The following is a 19412-nucleotide window of genomic DNA, read 5'->3' on the forward strand; positions in this document are numbered from 1 at the left end:
ATATAAGGTATTTTTCAAAATTCAAAAGGAAACTACTTAACTCAGAGACAGCATGCACTGAAAATTTACCTGTGATAGGGTCAATTCCAGTGTACCAGACAAACTCAGATGTACAGTAGTACTTCAGTCTCTTATATTGAACTTAGGCACATGAGAAAGTGGCTGAAGCTAATTCCCTCAAATTCCTGCAGTACAGCTCTTTATTGCTGTTATTGCTGTATCATGTAATCTGGGGAACTTCTGCTGAATAAGCCGAGACTTGCATGGCTATACTGACAGTGATGTAAACATTCAGAAACACACCCTCTCACTTCCTATATTTGCCAGTACTCAGATCCCATGATTTTGAAACATGGAATGCTAATAAATGGCTGTTGTGCTGTGTTCTGTTAATGTTAATCATGTGCTTTACTCTCAACTCTCAAGAAAACCTGGAAACTGTCACAGTATTACATGTCTTCTAAAACACTGGATTTTGCTGATGAGAAATACAGTAGAAAGTGATGAAGCACAGTCAGGGATATTGTAATTGGACAGACTGTCCTTTTTCTTCCCCTCTGTTTTTTTCCCATATTTCCATTATTAGGATTTCATCTCTGTGTTGCTTTCCCCAGTGTTTTCCTGTGTTCTGTTTGGCTTTCTCTATCCTTTTTTCCTCATGTGTCTTTCATTTCTAAGACCTCTTCTTGACTTGTTTATATATATATATTAATGCCTGGTTCCTTTGAAAAGGAGAACAGATATGTTGACAAAGGCTGGTGACCTACTTCCTAAAAAATAAATTTCCATTTATTATTTTCTCTGTAAACGCAGGTAAAAGTTGTAGCTTTAAAGTGTAGTTTTAGTTCCTTGTTTGCTTTACTTTTTATCGACTAGCTCAAAATCTTTCAGATTTCTCTCCATATTTTTGATGGGTTCAAATATTTTAAATATAATGTTTTGTTAGGGAGATACCATCTAGGGAAATCACAAAGTCAGAATACGTAAAACTAGTACCTTTTCATTTTTTTCTGTAGTTGGCAGAAGTTATTTATACATACTATATCCAGAAACTTAGATTTTTTTAAAGGAATTTTATTTTGCAAAGGATGTGTACTTAAAGCTTGATTAGTAATAAGAGTTATTGTTCCATGTCTATATTCGGAGTGGGTTTCACTAGGCACAGTTTTATTCAAATACAAATTTAAGAGGATGGTCCTTGTTGCAGAGGAACAGCTCCCTCCCTGATGAGGAAAATGTTGCCAGACTACAAGAAGAATTAATTGCAGTAAAATTAAGAGAAGCAGAAGCTTCGATGGGTCTCAAAGAACTAAGGCAGCAAGTCAAAGATTTGGAGGAACACTGGCAGGTATGGGTAGCAATACACTTTTATTAATTTTTACTTTCAATGAATGGTGATAAACCAAGACTATGAAATTTTGAATTATAGATCAAGTAGAAACTAATGACTGTGGACCAAACTGCTGAGATGAGAAAATCTTTAAATGCAGCTGCCACAAGAAACTTAACTTAGAAAGTATGTTAGAATTTGGTCCCTAGATGGCAGAGGGCCTGTGCTTCCAGCTAACCATTCTGGTAGGAGGGAAGTACCTGAGCAGTACTCTGACTTTGCTAAGTGGTAAGGTCTAGAAATAGGCAAAAGTCTCAGGATATACTTGCAATTCACTGACTTACCGTAGCTGGGAATGACTGTCTTCAGCTTTTTAACTGTTCTTAAAAACAGTAAGTTTCCATGGGTTTCTAGCTTTTAGGACCTACAGGAGAACTATAGCTATTTGTCCTCATATAACTCTGAGACCTTAAATGAAATAAGGGAACACCAGGAAAGATCTGGCATTATCAGCAAAAACATGCTGTTTTTCTAGCGTCATCTAGCTCGAACCACTGGAAGATGGAAAGATCCTCCCAAAAAAAATGCAGTGAATGAACTACAGGATGAGCTGATGACAGTCCGGTTGAGAGAAGCAGAAACTCAAGCTGAACTGAAAGAGACCAAACAAAGAATGATGGAGATGGAAACACAGGTATGTTTTGAACGCTAGTACGTGTGAATTGAGCTGGATGCTGCTGTTGGACTAGGATGGAAGAATCTAGTGCATACAATCCAGCTTACTTTAATGTCTCTTCTTTAGTCTTCTACGACTATGCTTTCCAAATTTCTCATTTGGATTAGTTGGTAAACTGTGTGTGAATGTAAATTTATTAAATTATATCTGATTTAACAACAAAAGAATGCTTAAGGTGTTTTAAATTTCACAAATCACAAATAGTAATTCTAATTGTTTAAATGGGAGTGTTTTGCTTTCTTCTGGTGAAACTGGTGATACTGGATTTTCTGCTGAGGTCATGAATCTGGTTACTAAGCTGTGGACTCGGCAGAGCAGTTTGCGTGTTGGTCAGGTGTTTTTAGCAGAAGCTTTGCCTTTTGTGTGCCAGAATAGAAATGCATGGATGACCCTTGCTGAGGTTTGTTCAGAAAAGACAATCATAGCTTGACTGCCAAAATTCTTTTCGTATAACTAGAGAATAAGTTGTTAAGCAAAGAAATCTGAAATAAAAGTGCACTAAAGTGGTGAGTTCATATTATATTAGTGAACTTTCTCTCGAGTCAGTAGGCACAACACGCAGTTGATGAGAAGGATTTGTAAGAGACTTTTGAGAAATCCTCCCATGGAATATCTGCTAAATGTAACTGTTTTTTGAAAGAGACTTGTGCATCCAAAAGGCTAAACAAACAGTAGCTTTACTTGACAAGGTTCAACAATTCCAGAAATAATGAGAGCACATAAGGGTGTGCTATTGAAGAGAGATTAGCTAACTGCAAGGCACATGGTGGTTTATTTCTGACAGAGGCACTGCTTTTTCTGTACCAACTGAATAAAGGTTTCCTTTTGCAGTACTTTTAAAATTTTCATTGAGGTGTCAACACTGTTGCACTACAGTTAAAGTGCTTTTATTTTGTTGCCTTTGCCTCATGTGTGTATTTTGGTCAGTAGGGGGCATAGGGATCCTGCTGTCTGGCTAATATGTCACAAGACCTTTTAGGTATTTCTCACTTCAGTGTTATGCATTGAGTCTGTATGTGTTTATGCTGTTTAGCTCTCAGCTGAGAGAAATGCACTGGTTCTCGTGTTATGTACTGGCCTGCACAGCTTCACATACAAATGGTGTGACTGGTAGTACTGCACTGATCTCAATTAAGGTGCCACATTGCTTTTAGGAATTCTCTGAACAGAGAAATGTGCACACATTTCTGACATACCTGATGTTTCTTGGATGCATGCTGCAGTTGGGATACAAGTTCACAAAATCTTTGCCTTACCTAAGCAAGAAATTGGGAAAAACAGATGTACAGGAGCTTTGCAATAGCATTCTTGTAATGAGTCATCTGTTATTAAGGAACAATTTGAATATCTTGATCATAAACAAAACGTCATGCAAACTCTTCTGATTGCACTTAGAAAACTCAGAATGCTTTTTCATCAAAAGTTTTTTATGGTAAATAATCTATAAGTCTGTTTTGTCAGACTTCGGAGAGTTAAATTAATATCCAAAATCTTTCCTTAACATGCATTTTCATTCCCTTTTTTTGTCATAAATTTCAGAATCAGATCAATAGTAATCATTTACGAAGGGCAGAGCAAGAGGTTACCAACCTACAGGAGAAGGTGCAGTATCTTTCTGCACAGAACAAAGGACTTCTGGCTCAGTTGAATGAAGCAAAACGTAGACAAGCAGAGATTGAATGCAAGGTAAACAACATCCTGAATAGACTACTTGGGTGCTAATATACATGTGCATTTTAGTCTTGTCTGCTGTTGTTGGACAGAATTGTGTCTTAACTGAGAAGCATAAATCATAAAACCAAAATTCTTTTTACTGATTTTGGCAACATCATCTTGAATTTACCATCTCACAAAAATCACTTGAGGTTTTGACAGAGCTGCTTCTTTGTGGTCCCACAAAGATAAACTTTAAAGTGTGGTTCTACTCAGAAAAGTGTCTGTGTGTAGTATAAAAAGACACTCTGAGACAACAGACACTTTTAGGTTTTCATTTCCTTGCTGTCTTGCCAATTCCATTTGTTTCTAGTTGAACCTGAATCAAAAGTGCAATGAAGAGGTAACTTCTACTGACTGCTCAAACTCCATCACAAACTTTTGGGTAAAAAGCCACTGAATCTTAATTAGAAGAAATTGCTTCTACTGACTGTCTTGTTTGCCATAATCATTGGGTTCCTAAGTGCTATTTTTTTAATGCTGAGATTATTCTTACTGATTTATTATTTTTTTTTTAATATTCTCAATCTTGGTGATATGTCTTTTTCATATAACCTGTAACTTTTTTGTTTGATACTGAAGGTGCTCATTAAACATTGAGAGATTGAGGATTAGAGTGTGTAGTCAACATTCTGGTTTTATGTTGACTATAAGAGAATAATATGTTTTTAACCTGACTAATGTGTTTGTATACATAACTATTCTCACTAGGATAATTTGCTTGTAAAGCTCTGTTCTAACATGGGCTAGAGAAAAAGTGTGACAGTAATAGACAGAGCACCAGTCATATTCTTTAGAGATTCTCTGAAAATAGCAGTGGTCAATACCCAGTGAAGCAGTAGTACTGACATACAGTGACATTAGATCCTGAAACTTGGTTTGTAGTTGATAGAAAAAAGATTACAATTTACACTGTAAGATGTTTTATGAGTTGATGTTTCTGATATAAAATGAAATATTGCCAATTTGATGCATATCCATTACCTGGATTTCTACTGTTTAACTGTGAGCTAGACAGTGACTTCTTGGGAAGAGACTTAGTAGAATACCATGTAGACTCCTGTACTGCTTCAATGCACAAGTGTTTTTGCTAAGTGTTTTTCAGATAATGTCATGGAGCAATACAGACAAATATTAAGTTTTTGTAGAACTAAATATATTTAAAAGTTTCACCTCCCATCTCTTTAAATCTAGCAAGTTTGTTATTCTCGATTCCATTAGTATCTGATGTTCGATTATTTTTTTTTTCTTCCTGTTGTTTCAAGTCATCTGAAATCACACTCTAGTTCTATTTTTGTCAGTAAGTCTTGGCTAGGTAGCAATATTTCTACTTCAAGAGGTGTCTCAGAAAAATATATATTTGGATTTTCAACTCCGCCCCCAGTTGTTCTATGCATAAAGGATTGGTACGTTATTTCAGTAGCTTGTATTTTTTTTTTTAAAAATAACTTGAAATGCATAAGCAGAAGTTAAAATTTTTGTAGCAAGTTGCATCTCATACCACCTGTAGGACAACTCTTTTCTGTCACTGGTGTGTACTGTTACATTTTTCCCTTTTGATCTGAGTACTGCTCCTACAGCAAGGACTCAATTTCAGATTGTTTCTTGAAACTCATCACTGATCTTTCTAATCAGTTTTGCTAAAGAATTTACAACATAAGATTTGTGCCCCCACCCCAGTCTTGTCCTTCCTACCACCATATCAAGTTCTGTGGTAATTGAGAACATGCTCTGTTTCAGAGATAAAGCATAAGTGCCATCTAGAGCAACACTATTGACTCATCTCAGATACCAGAGTCTGTCCTTCAGCTTTCAGTTAAATACATGCAATCCTGTGGACTTGTCGGTTTGCCTTCATTTGAGTAATCATGCAACAGAATTTAGCAAGAATGGCTGAACTTTGGCTAACACATGATAGATTTCTCTGAAATGGACTTCACTGATTACAAATACTGTTAATTGGATCCTATAGATGATATACCTCTGTTACAGTAATCTTTAAAAAAACCCCAAACAAATAGCATGTTTTCAAGTGGCTACTGAAATAAGCTTTGATATGTTCAATTTGGTCTCAACTATACTGTCTAACAAAGGAGGCTTGAGTACTGTTAGTTTGAAGCATACATTAAAATAACTGAAATACTGGAACTGATTTACAGTAACTACAGTTTAGTTACACCAGTCTGCCATAAAAGCAGGTGTACCTGAGCCTAGTCTGTCTCTTCCCCAGTTATTTGCTCTCCAGCTGACAGTACTGCTCACTCACTATCTAGCACTGCTTTCTCTCTGTGGCTGTACTAGACTGCTGAAAATATAATATTAGTTGTTTTGTGCTCTGAAGTCTTGAGGACTTGCCTCATTAAAACAGGAATAAGGGTTTTTCATGTTTCCTTCTCTCTTGTCCAAACTGCCTATCATTTATAGACAGACTTACAGGTTAAACTTACAGTGGGAGGCTGATTGTAGGTTATGTGCACTGGTATTTTATTCCAAGCTTTGTTGTGTACTGTGAATTTAAGATAGCTGGACTAAATGAGGTTTAGAATATATCTACTTTTGTGGGGGTTTTTTTAATTTATTTTTTTAGACAAAGGAAATGATAAGTAACTCTTTTGTAGCTTTGCTGTTTCTTTATATATAAGGTCAAAGGTTGAAGCTGGTTTTTTATTATGTTGATGCTTTTTCTGAATTTACAATATAACATTTCTGGAAAACAAGACAGCTGTTTTCTGGACCTGAAAACTGATAACAGCAAGTTTTCAAAACTGCACAGATTTTTTTTTTTTTAGATTATTATAGTTTAGAATTTATATTAGATGATTACACAATTCTAGGGGTTAAAATTAAATTTGAGTTCTTTGGGATAGTAGTAGTTCACACAGTAGTGCAGAGCAGTTTTCTCTTCTTATAATTTTGGGTAAAAGCAGTGCACAGTTGTTAATAGCTGAAACTGATATTTGTTTGCTTGCATCTCTGCCTTCTTTCAGAGCAAAGAAGAAGTGATGGCAGTTCGGCTCCGGGAGGCAGACCGCATTGCAGCTGTGGCAGAACTCCAGCAGCATATTGCTGAATTAGAAATCCAGGTAACAAGTGATGGCATTAAACGTGTAACTTGATACTGATTAGTTTTTGTACTTCATGGGTTTTTTCTGCCTCCACTTTCTTTCCTCATTAACCTACCGAGAACATAAGGCACTGCTTTGCCAAGTAGGATAATGCTATATTGTTGAATTCCTGTTCAAGCAAAGCCTTAAATCTACCTTATGTGCATACTTGTGAGCTGTTAATAATTGCTTCTGTACTAGTACCGTGCTAATGGCAACACTCTTTTTAACTCTGACTTCTGTTTTGGTTTTTATTCTTGTAATTGGTACTTTTTACCAATGAACAGATGAGGCTGAAAACATCCTCTGTCCAAAAAAAGATGCTAACATTTTGATTTCAGCAAACATTTTTCCTATGCTTACTCTTCTGCTATGACCAGTATGGGAGGATTTATCGTAAAACTCTTACTCCCTTTATGTAAATCTTGAAACCAGAAATGTTTACTGCTTCCACATCACTGTAGGATCTGAAGATGCATCCTTTGGCCTCTCTGTTGTTCCTCACACTTTCAGTTCCTTTTGGAGCTTTACTTGTCTCATGAACTTGAACAGAAATTACTGTTCCTTGTATTTTCTTGGCTTGGAGAAATCATGATGTGTTACTTTAGTCTGGCCTTTCTATACTCATATACTGTTGTCTTTTCTGAATTCTGCTGCAAAGGTTTTCTTGATTATCATTCCCAGGTTACTAACTAGTTACTCTCTAGTTTTTTTTTTTAAAAAACTGGTATTGCTATTGTCTTTTCTTCCTCTGAAATCTTTCCTTTGAGGTGATGATTTCTCAGCTAGTTGTAGCTTTTTCATCTCATTGTATTTGGAATGTACAAAAAAATTTCATTGAGCTTGCATAAAGAATTTTCATTGTATTTCCTTTAGCGCAGCAGGCACGAAATTTATTAAAAGAAAAAGCAATCATTTCTTTTAATCATATAATGCTTAGATAATGCTGTGATCAATACACTAGAAATACAGTAAGCATTGCATATGAATCATTTATCATTTTTTAAGATAACAAAAGAGTAGCTGAATTTAGGTCAATCTTCTACTCATGTTAACATTTTACTAAAAAAAAAGGGGGACGAAGTTTAGAGGTTACTTCAAACAATGTGATTTTGTAGGTAAGAAGTCAGTACTCATTTTGCATTATTTTTACTTTAGCACAGACTTCAAATGGCATCCTGCCTCCCTTATTTGACTGATACAGGTCTCCCAAAAAGTAGTCGAAATCTTATCAAATGGTGAATCCCCTAATGATCAGGGGTTTTTTCCTGGTAGCTGTCACACAATTAGAATTGTATTCATTTTGTAATGTCAGTACATCTAACTGGGTTTTCTGTTGTTTGACTGATCAAACCATCCATGCTCCATCATTTTACAGCTCTCTCCTATTCCCTTTCCATATTTTGCTTAAGTTATAGATATAAGAATTGCATGCAGATTTTTATAATACCTGTTTCATGACTCTGGCTAATACGTTCAAAGATTACACTGCCCCTCTTTTGTTGTGATATTGCGCTGGCTCATGTTCAGTTGGTTGTCCACATCACCTCTCCTTCCTCTTCACAATAACTACTTTGTAGAATGCAACTTTTAGTTATGTTTTTCTTATTCTAGGTTTTATGTTTCCTACTAAAGTGCATTTCAAGTCTCAATCTTAGTAAAATTCTGGATTTTCTTCACAAATGACGGTGGCTGTGCTTTCTTTGTACACAGTGTGGAGTATGAAATCATTCTGTGGCTGGAGTTCATGTTTCTCATTTGATGACTTTGCCCTGTTAGGTTTTTGGTGAACTACTGATCTCAAACTTAAACATGGAAGAAAACTTCAGTTGTCAAAGACAGATTTTGAGTGTGAACCTTATCATATTTAAAACAAAAGAGATTTAGTAGAATTAAGTTCCTCTAATGTTAATGTATTTATTTCTGACACTGTAGACATGACCTGAAAGCCTTTTATTGGACTGTGATAGGTGGTTGTTTTTTTTTTAGGAGTCTGAGCAGATACTTTTGACCAGTGTGTTTTGCCAGCAAATATGAAACTTATGATCAAAACTTCCTTTTTGGGTACTCATGCTCAAAAGCCTTTGAAACACCTGCACCAAAAAAATAGTAATGGAGTTGGAAAGCCTGAACTCCCAAAGCTTGTAAACTGTAACCCATGCAATTGATAACAGAGCTTAAACAAATGCCACTTTTTTTAAGGAAATTGAAAATCTAAATAACTTCTTCCTCATTGGAGAAAAAGCTGCCTCTCATTATCTTCTGTTCAGCTTGTGGCGGCACTTGCTGTGACCTGATGTGAGGAGCAGAGAGCCTTTTAATCAGGACTTGCCTTAATGACTTGAAATGCAATATTTAATACCATAAATACACGTAGCCAGTCTTGGAGTGTAGGTGTCTGTCTTAAAGTAGAGATGCACAGAGCACCACAAATAGATCTGCTTGCTGTGTTATTTCAAAGCTGATAAAAATGAAGGGAGGAAGTTAACCTACCTCATAACCTTCCCTTTTTTTGAGCAGGGTGGAGCTTTTCTAAGAAGCTCTAGGGATTCATTGCCAGGTCCACATGGTCCATAGCAATGCTTAACCTGAATTGTGTGGTTTTCTTTTAAATGTTCATGTAGGTGTAGGTGCAAGACACTGGTGTTAAATTTGTAACAGAGTATCACTACTCCCACATAAGAACTGATCTGACGTTACACACACACAAATGCTAGATTTAAATCACAGTTTATGGGTCACTCTTAGTTTTGGTTAGTAATAACAGCAGAGAAGGAGAAGGAGAGAGAACTCTTATCATTCAACAGTAGATGTAATTCTGCAGCAAGTTGTCAGTTTATTATGATACTAGGAAGTTATTTTTTAATATATTCTAGATGCCATCTTATCTTGGCTGAGCGTTCAGTTAAGGAGCTTTTTAAGTATATTGACATGCAATGAGTTGTCCAATACATGACAGATATCCTTAGTCATTCCTTAGCAAAAATAACACAGAATTGAAGTATAACTGAAGTTTAACTTGTATTGCACATACCTGTTCACACCTTGTAACTGGTCAGGTTGCATGCACTCTGATTGTGGTTGTCCCAGCCTTTTGTAAGGTGTAAAGACCCAGGGCTAAGGAATGGATATTGTCTCCCTCTATGTCTATTGTCAATTAGCAAAGATTCAGGTTTGCTTCCTCAAGAAACTAGTCTAGTTTTCAGCTGAACTGGTCTGATAGCTTCAAACTGCAGCAAGCAAATATTTCTGGCCTATTAATTAGCAAGTGATCCTTCTGATCACTTATGGGCAGTCCTTTTGGACCATCAGTGGTGTTTTGGGTTTTGTTGGTTGGTTTTTTAAAGGCTTTCCCTGCAGTAGTTGAAAGAAGAATAGAAAAATTCAGGCAGGGTTAAATCAGTTGCAAGCTACTGTCACTCAGCTGGTTTAGGGTACGGAGCATTAGGCCAGTGGAAGTGTAGGTGGGCCAAGGAAGCAGAGTGGGACAGCTTAATCCCTCTCCCTCCATTTCTGTTCAGGCTGGTAACTTGTACTAGCCTCTTAAAATTATCCATGGCTGGTTTGGGTTGGCAGGTATAGAGCATACTTGTAATATAAAAAACTGGTGTTACATCTGAGTAATCTTAAAGCAAAAAATATCCATAAGAACTCATTCTTTTTTTTGTTAGGTTGGTCTGGACAGGCGGTAACATCACTTCCTCCTGCTGTGTTTCCTGGCAGATTCAGAGAATTTTGTCACATTTACCCTATCTCTAACCATGTCAAAGCTGCTTTGAGAGCAACTGTAAAGGAAATCCATGATTGTGCTAGTAATCTCCCCCACAGTTTAAACTTTTAGCACTATTTCGTTAGACTGAAGCCTTTCTATGACCTCTGTTTAATAACTTTTCCAAGTACTGACTGTTGAGTAAAGAAATTGTTTCCATCTTTTCAAATTACAGGAAACCTTTTTTTGCTCTTATCAATAGTGGTGTGTGATGTTAGTGATGTGTTTTTGAAAGTATAGAATGAGTCACTGTAAAGTCACTGAAAGGACACTAGTTACCACATTTACCCTTCTGAATATACTTCATTTACATTTTTAATGCAGTATCTTTTGCCGCAGAGTAAGAATTTTAAAGTCTCCCCTGAAAAGAGGCTGAGACAAGGCATTAACAAGTAAATATTTCTAAGTCAGAAAAAATCAGGGATGTTAGGGAAACATCCTATCTTCCAGCCATTTTTAGTAAAGATGGTACACTGTTATCTTAGGAACAGCAACTTTCCAGTGTGCCTGGAGTTCAACTGCCTATAAAACCATTTTTTTGTTTTTCTGTGTTTTTAAATTTACAGTTATTAAAGTGAAAACAATCCTAGATGTTTTCTTATGATTTAAAATGGCCTATTTTCTCACTGATGTGCTTTTATTTTCCGACTCTGATGTGATAATTGAGTGTTTTATAAAACTTTGTCCTTTTGCTCCTCTTGGGATAAGACACCTGCAACTGAAATTTGATTACATTGATCTTCTGTGTCTTTCGTTGAGCAGCAAAAGCAGGCTTAAGTCCTCCAGTGTTTTTTGGGTGACTTCCAGTGATTTATTTATTTGTTGTCTAAACACTTTTTTTATCATGAGTACTAAACTTGATTTTGGGAGGGCATTATACAGTAATATTTTTGGGTATTTTAAAATGGCATTCTTTGAAGCAGTCTGTCCCTGCACTCTTGTGTTGCCAGCTATACATGCTGGTCTGCTGATTGAGTCTGAAAGGTCTCCACATGCTTGGTAGTTCTCAGTAGGTATCAGGTGTTTGAGACTAACTGCTGCTTCTTTGGAAGATATTTTTCTCCTGGAAAGCCAGACAAAGGAGGATTCAAGTATGAGATGAAAACTATGATTCTCAGCTGATACTTTTTGGTGGGCAGAATTTTTCCTCATTCTAAGAAGGAAATTTTTGGAGTACAGATTTTTCTTCTCGGGAACTCTCAGTGTAACTCTTGTATGTACAGAAGTACAGTCACTCTAGTATTTCACAGCAGGATGAGAGAGGTGAGAGCTTCCAAAACTGTGAAGGGGCCTAAGTGAGTTCTGTTTTAGCAATGGGGTTTTACAATCTACAGAGCTCATTTCCTGCTTCGCTGCCCGTGCTGCTCCCACTATATACACAACCTCTGGGGCAGGGGATTGGATTGTGTTCTGCTGTGTACACTGTTAGAAGCACCTATCACCTGAGCAGAGGTGATACCTGGCTGACAGCGTGTTTGTTTTCATGATACGGGGTTTTCTCATGGTGGAGCTGGTCTGTTGGAAGAGACTGTAAGACTGGGAGGAGTTATTAATCCTCCAAAGCAGTGAAATTGAGATGAAGCATCTTTACTACAACATAACACCAACTGGCATTACTTTTCTAAAAAGCTTTCTGGGAAGAGCAGATGGGCACTGCAGTGGTGCCAATATGCAGAAGCAGCACCCCAGTGGGTTGTGCATGTAGAGAGATTCGTTCACATATAACTGCAGGGTGTTTTAAACAAATTCCTAGATTCTAGAATTGGCTCTCTTTCATTATCTTGCAATTCTGTTAATACTCACACTTTGCTTATGACACGTTATCTGACTTTTTCTCTATATTTTAGTTTTAAATTTAAAATGGCTATTGTTTGCCTAGAGATCAGCTATTCTTAGTGTCATGACCTCTCCAAATACAACAGATTTTCTATAGTAGCGCTGCCCCTCAAAAAAAACCCCAAAAAACCCAACAAACCAGCAACCCACATCCTATGTCTATAATTCTAGATTTTAAAAAATAAAGCATGAAGAAATATTACTAATTGCTTATGCTATTTCCTTTTAAAAGGTGTGATGTTCATACCTTAAAGACTTCTAAATTTTCAGTGGAGTTGTTTTGAACCCATACAGTTGATCTGAGTGCTGTCCTCAGAAGTACAAAGCTGCTCAAGCACAGTAGTACAAAACTATTCAGGCACAGTATAAAAACAATGCAGAGTGAAATGTCCAGTTCCTACTAAAGTAAATGCTACAACAGGAAGCATTAAATGAAATTAAGTTGCATTAAAGCAATTTAATTTTTCTTATGTCAGTGGGACTGTCTAGTAACGAATGGTATCACCTCAGCTGGAGTACTGTGTGCAGTTCTGGGCCCCACTGTTTCAGAAGGATGTGACGGTCCTTGAATGTGTCCAGACGAGGGCAATAAAGCTGGTGAAAGGGCTGTAAATAAAGCCCTGTGAGGAGTGGCTAAGGATGTTGGCCTTGTTTAGTTTGGAGAAAAGGGTGGCCATGGGTGGCCTCATTGCCCTATATAGCTTCCTGAGGCACTCTTATCCCTGGTATCCAGTGATAGGACACGTGGGAATGGTTCAAAGTTGCACTAGGAGAGTTCAGACTGGACATTAGGAAGCATTTCTTTACCAGAGAGTGGTCAAACGCTGGAACACGCTTCCTAGAGGGGGTCGATGCCCCAAGCCTGGCAGTGTTTGAGGCATTTGGACAATGCCCTTAACAGGCTTTAACCAATTCAGCCCTGAATTGGTTGGGCAGTTGGATTAGATGGTCATTGTTAAGAGTTAAGAATTATGTAATATGGTGTTATCCAAGCTGAAGCTGCTCAAGCTTTGATTAAGCTACTCATGAAACATGAACATTAAATTATTTGTGCAGTTTCCATGTGTTGTTTGGAGCATGAGTGTCCTTGTGGTCTCTGGGGCTTTCACCATTCACAGTGACATACTAGCTGTGTTTTGGCACTATTCTATTGTCATCTAGAATTAAGATGTACAAGTGGGAATCTAACCTGCATGGGGGCAGAATATAGGGTTTGTTTTGCAGTTGTGGAGGTTTTCACGATCTCAAAATGCACATATACTGACCTTAAAAGATACCATACTCTCCTTAAAAGAGATTCTAGGATGATATTAAGATCACTTGATAAAAACAGTAAGAAATAAGTTTTTATGATAATCAGGAAGTAATAGATAATGTCATACAATCTAGGGTAATCTTGAGAAGCAAACCTAGAACTATAGAATTTTTCAGAGGAAGGTTTCTGTCTGAGTGAGAGATACTAACAGAGAGAAGGGAAAGCTGTTAACATTGGGTTTGGTCACATTAAAAAGAACTGCCATGTTGAAGTTTTTCCTGACAACAATTTTTCTTTTTGAATTCTGTCAAGCCACCCTAATGAAAAAATACTGTTAAAGAATATTACTACTAAATTTAAGTCCCTCACATTAAAATTTGCCTTTGATTAACGAATGCTCATCAGAAGGTGGGAATTATTTGCATTAAGTTCAGATTACTTTCTAACATGAAATGTCACTAGAAAGTGAAACAATTTGTCAGATCATGGTAATACTTCGTACTTGTATGGAAATGTATGTATTGATGAGAAATATTAATCTTTTCTCACAGTTTTAAAGAATGGTTGGCAACTTAATCATAATCTGACAGATAAAACTTTGAATTTTTTTTGTTCATCTAAAATATGTAAGTTTTCAGCTATCTATTTATTATTTATTCTCTAAATTAGATGAATTTGATAAACATTAAAATATATTTTAATGCTATAGTGTCTGGCCCCTACATGTTTTTTCAGTGGTTTGCTACTGCACCTGCATGAGTGACTCTAAAAGGCAATGGCAGGATCAACTTAGTCTACTTTTCTTTTTTAAAATAAACTCTATCTTTTCTATTGCTCAGAGATGAACAGCAGCTGTGAAGAAGACTGATACCTTGCTCTTAATTTTTTCTATGTCATCCTTCCAATTTATCCACTGTAGACAGACTTGGTAGCTTTTAGAACATGAGCTTATTTAATTTGAAATATGTAATTTCTGTTGCAGCCAGTTAAAAGGATCAGCTTCTGATCTCTAGTGTTTTGAATGTTTCAAGAGGAAGTTACAGCAAGACCTTTTTTAAAGCATGTTTGTAGAAAATGATATTGCAGGGTTCCGTTTTTTTTTTGTGTGCTAAATGCATTTTTGTGAATTGCCAGCTCTACAAAATCTGTAGTTCTGAAAGGAAAACTGAAACTTACTTGCCTTTCACTAAAAATGGGGATCTTGCAAGCCAGCTTTGTGCACAATATTCAGCTCCAGCTGACTGTAGTTAGAGTCAGTTCTTCCATGAGCAAATATACATGTCAGATTATTTTGTAATATCTACATTAACTTTACAGTGTTATTTCTGGAATAAAAAGTAACAATAAAATCACTTAAATATAATGAAAGTGTGTGATTCCCATATGGTGTATACAAACAGCTTTCAGCTCTTTGTGCAGTGCCAAAACCAACCTGCTAAATGTTACTGCTTCTGCTGTTAGTTTATACTGACTTAACTTGGGAGCACCTTTTTCATGTCCTCTTGTGCACCCAGTTTCAATGTAAGCTCAGCTGCTTATTACACTTCTGTTTTAAAAGGGCTATGACACCTATGTTCTATCTGTGCTAACACTTTGCTTTACTGATGCTTTTTGATACTATAGTGTATAGTGACATAGTCATTCAGAGTAATATAAAGTAATTATTCAGGACAGGAACTATTAGTAATATTGATAATATTACGTGTGTGTGTGTGTGTGTGAATTGGGTTTACTAAAGCAAATATACAACCTCATGTACATAGGACATCAATTCCACCTGTGAAGCTGGTAATTCTTCATGCTCCTCCATAGAATCCTGCCTGTTAGTACTGAGAGAGTCAGCTTGGTCTGAGCCACGGTCACCTTTAGATACCTGCTGTAAATTCAACCAAATGAAAGTGCTGAATGGTGTCTGGGACTAGCTTCTGTTTGTGACAAAAATATGCAGACAGTTAAACTAAGATTTTTAATATAGTAGATCTTTGAATAATTTGAATATGATTCCTTTTTTTAACCAAAACAGAAAGAAGAAGGAAAAATTCAAGGGCAGCTTAATAAATCTGATTCTAACCAGTACATCAGAGAACTGAAAGATCAGATAGCTGAGCTGCATCATGAGGTAAGTGATAAAATACTACAGTCTCTGATCACATGTACCTTTTGTCCTTTCACTTGTAGCAGGTTTTGGTTATTTAACAGTTATTACATTTTCAGTACCTGATTTTACCCAAGTACATTATTTTAAATGAATGCAATAAAACTCTTATACGTGAATCTTTCCTTTACCCTGGGATGTAGAATAACAAAAAACTGCTTAGTTACATGTTTTGATATTAAAGGAGATCAGCAATTATGTTCCACCTTGGTTTTTCTCCTTAATTTCATGAGTTGATGATGTTCGTGTTGCATTTACTGCTTTTGGAGCTGTGTATATGAAAATAAGCCCCTTTATGCCTTTATTTGCTACAACTATTAAGGCTATTACAGTTGGAAACTAAACTGCATTTGTTCAAGTAGAAGAGTCCATGTGTAGATTTTCTGGTTCTTGCTCTTGCAAGGATGAATTTTATGTGGTACTATACTGAGATTGCTTAAAAAAAGAAAAGGATGCTTGCTTAATATCAGTTAACAGATTTGTAAGTTTTAAACTGCCAAAACCTTCAACCTATGAAATTTCTGCCTTCAAACTTCCTTACTCTAATAGTTGTAGTAACTTTCTGTTAGTTAAAAAGATCAGGTGGTCTTGAAACAGAGATGGCTTATGTAACTACCATCCTCACTGGCTCATTTCACTTCATCCTGCATTGTGAAGAAATGTCTTTACCTAACACTACACTGTGTGCAAAATGCCCAGTCATCTTTGCATTATAGTCTGCTTCTGTTTCAATAGCCTTCTAAGACACAGCTCTGATACTGTTGCTTAAAACCATAGTATCATAGAGCAATTCTGCTAATTGTTTGTTTGGTGCCTTTTTGCTTTTGTTAAATAAACACACACTTTCTTTAAGTGTAGATAGTGTTTTCATAACAATCTTAGTAGATTCAACCTTTTAGGATCAATCCCCTGAGAGCTGTAATACAGTTGAGGATCTTGGAATGCTGTCTATGCTATAGATTGCTATGCTGTAGATGATTGAGGATAGTCTCTAGGGCCGTCAGTCCAGCACCTTTACCAATCATTAAGCTCACTTAAAAAACAGATTTAAAAATCAATAACCTGTCTTCTTCCATTAAAGCACTCTAACTAGCTTGCTTTGTTCCTTATAAGAAAGTCACCTGCTGAATTCTCAGAAAGCCAGATATGTAGTGTATTTTTGCATTATGAATAAATAAGGCACTGTACTGGCTTTTTCTTCTGCTTGGTGTATGTTTAAAAGGTAAGAAACACTGCTGTGGGGGAAAGTGGAATTACTGTTGGAAAGCTGTTGCATAATTTTCTCAATACAATCATTTGTTACATGCCTGGTGAGTAACTCAGTTGTCATGAAGGCAGACAATATTGTACATGTTTACTGTGTGTAAGTTAGTGTGAACAGGTTGGAATGAAGATAAGGTCCATTAGCTCATAGAACAATGATAATTCGTAGTAATACCAGTGATTCTTAAACAGTTCAGCCTAGACAAATCTTCATTAGCATTTCAATTTGACTGAAAGAAAATACCAGCTATGAAGAATAATGAATTTTAACAACAGCAGAGTTTGAGTAATTCCATGTAGAAGACCACTCCTCATCTAGATTTCTTTTTGTTGTGGCTTAATTTTTAATTTCCAAACTAGGTAAACACTACAGAAACAAAGTCATTCTAGGACACATAGAAACAGTAAGAAGAAATGGTCTGACTTGATAATCCTACAGGTCTTTTCTGACCTTCGTGGTTCCATGATTTTATGAAACTCTGTATGTAGTAGACATGTTCTACCCTGGCAGCATTCTGAATGTTTCCTTTCTTAAAGCCTGAAAGTCTTTGTTTACTAATGACTTTTTTTTTCCTTCCTCTCTTACTGTTATGTATCTATTTGTCTAGTTTTTAAATAAAAAATTAAGAGGGAAAGTAGTGTTTCCTGCAGTGTTTCCTCAAAAAGCAAAATCTGAGCAAAATGGCAACAGGAAGAGGCAAAAATGTTTGCCCTCAACTGGTAAATGTAAAGATTAGAATAATTTAGTCACTGCCAGTTCAACAACAACTTTAAATCTGCACTGAGGCACCTTCGTATATACATCCATTAATGACTGTGTGCTTTGCTTTTTGGCTAGCTGCTTTTTGATTCTACTTCTGCAAAAGTTAAAAGAAACGTTACACGTTTGCAAATTCATCTTCCTGAAGATAGGCTGATGGTGTATGTGACATGCTGACCACAACCTCCCAACTGGTTAGCATGTAAAAGGCAGTGGAAATGGAACAGAGCTCTTGCTGACTGTATGATTACCTTCTAATATATTGTAATGCTGTAACTTTAAACTGTTTCATCAGTGTTTGCAAGCCAGGGTAGTAGCCAGGGACAGGGCAAACCTAGAATATCAGTGAGGAACAGCAAAGACAGAGAGTTGTCTCTGCAAAGAGAGAGTTCAAAATTTTGCATGTGTCTTAAATATAGTGCAGCTTGCAGCCTAAAGGATAAATTTCAGCTGCTTTTATTACTCATCCATGAATAGTAATGCTACAGTCAGTCTTCAATTAATATTATAAGAAAACTTACTTGAAGTAAATTCAAGTTGTGTTCCTGTTACTGGATAAAACTGCACATACTGGGAATTGGTAGTATGGCACCCAAAACTGAACCGATGAGGCACAAAGCTATGAAATGTACAATGTAAATTAAATAGAAAAAGACAATGCCTTTTTTCTTCCCTTTCAAATAAAGTAAAATAACTATAAATGGAATTACTATATTGGATTTTTGGCCTGTTCTAACAAGCTGCCTACCTGATTCCTTTTACACCTAACCAGAGGATTTCTGTGGGACAGTAAACTAAACTGTATATTGGCTACTTCACAGTAGGTCTTAAACTTGTATTTTATGAACACTTCAGGAAAGCAAACAGACAATATTTTGAGCTTTGAGAACACTGTAACAAGAAGTTGCAGGCTTCTGCTCTACTAGATTCTCTAGACTTCTGTAAGCTTCTGGTTTAGTGGTGAAAACATCAGTGTTGAGTTAATGGCTGGACTCTGATCTTAGAGGTCTTTTCCAGCCTTAACAATTCTGATTCCATGGACATTATCTTCGATCTACTTACATGCACCTCTTTCTTTGCACTAACCTGAACAACCAAATATGGGTTAGAATCTTAATACTGAGTGTAACATACAGTGTTATGTAAAATAGTGAATTAATTCTTAAATTCCTCAGTGCAACCATAATTTCACTCAGAGATCAAATACATATAGATCAATTATTATTAACTTGCACTTTTAACTTTAGTAAATATATGTCAGGTTTTATGTTCATTCCCTAGAAAGTTACTGACAGCTATCCTTTAATCTTTTACACAACCTTTCAACATTCGAAGAACAGCTGATGCATAAAGAAAGGATACTCAGACTGCAGTATTTCTAGTTAGCCAGTAGCTAATCCTTTGGTAAGTTTTGTATATTTAGTGCTGTACTACCTTTTCTGCTTTGTTGGGCACAGAGTTGTTGGATGGTTGTGACTTATGACTTTATTG

The 19412-nt window shown here is 36.3% G+C and overlaps 1 protein-coding gene and 1 long non-coding RNA gene across 13 annotated transcripts in view; one reads left to right on the forward strand and one right to left on the reverse strand.

Annotated features, from left to right (window-relative positions):
• Positions 1-19412, forward strand: part of EVI5 (ecotropic viral integration site 5) — a 76416-nt gene that overhangs the window by 39562 nt on the left and 17442 nt on the right. For all 11 annotated transcript variants that reach the window (XM_064663967.1, XM_064663965.1, XM_064663974.1 and 8 more), the window contains 5 exons: positions 1208-1348; positions 1866-2024; positions 3606-3752; positions 6767-6862; positions 15767-15862. In XM_064663967.1, the coding sequence (XP_064520037.1) occupies positions 1208-1348; positions 1866-2024; positions 3606-3752; positions 6767-6862; positions 15767-15862 (639 nt within the window). The remainder of the gene's footprint in view (positions 1-1207; positions 1349-1865; positions 2025-3605; positions 3753-6766; positions 6863-15766; positions 15863-19412) is intronic.
• Positions 1-19412, reverse strand: part of LOC135418537 (uncharacterized) — a 48008-nt gene that overhangs the window by 6655 nt on the left and 21941 nt on the right. For both annotated transcript variants that reach the window (XR_010432498.1, XR_010432497.1), the window contains exon 4: positions 3263-3322. This is a non-coding gene — a long non-coding RNA (uncharacterized LOC135418537). The remainder of the gene's footprint in view (positions 1-3262; positions 3323-19412) is intronic.

This window comes from Pseudopipra pipra, chromosome 9 (assembly GCF_036250125.1).
Source record: "Pseudopipra pipra isolate bDixPip1 chromosome 9, bDixPip1.hap1, whole genome shotgun sequence".
Taxonomy (NCBI): Eukaryota; Metazoa; Chordata; class Aves; order Passeriformes; family Pipridae; genus Pseudopipra; species Pseudopipra pipra.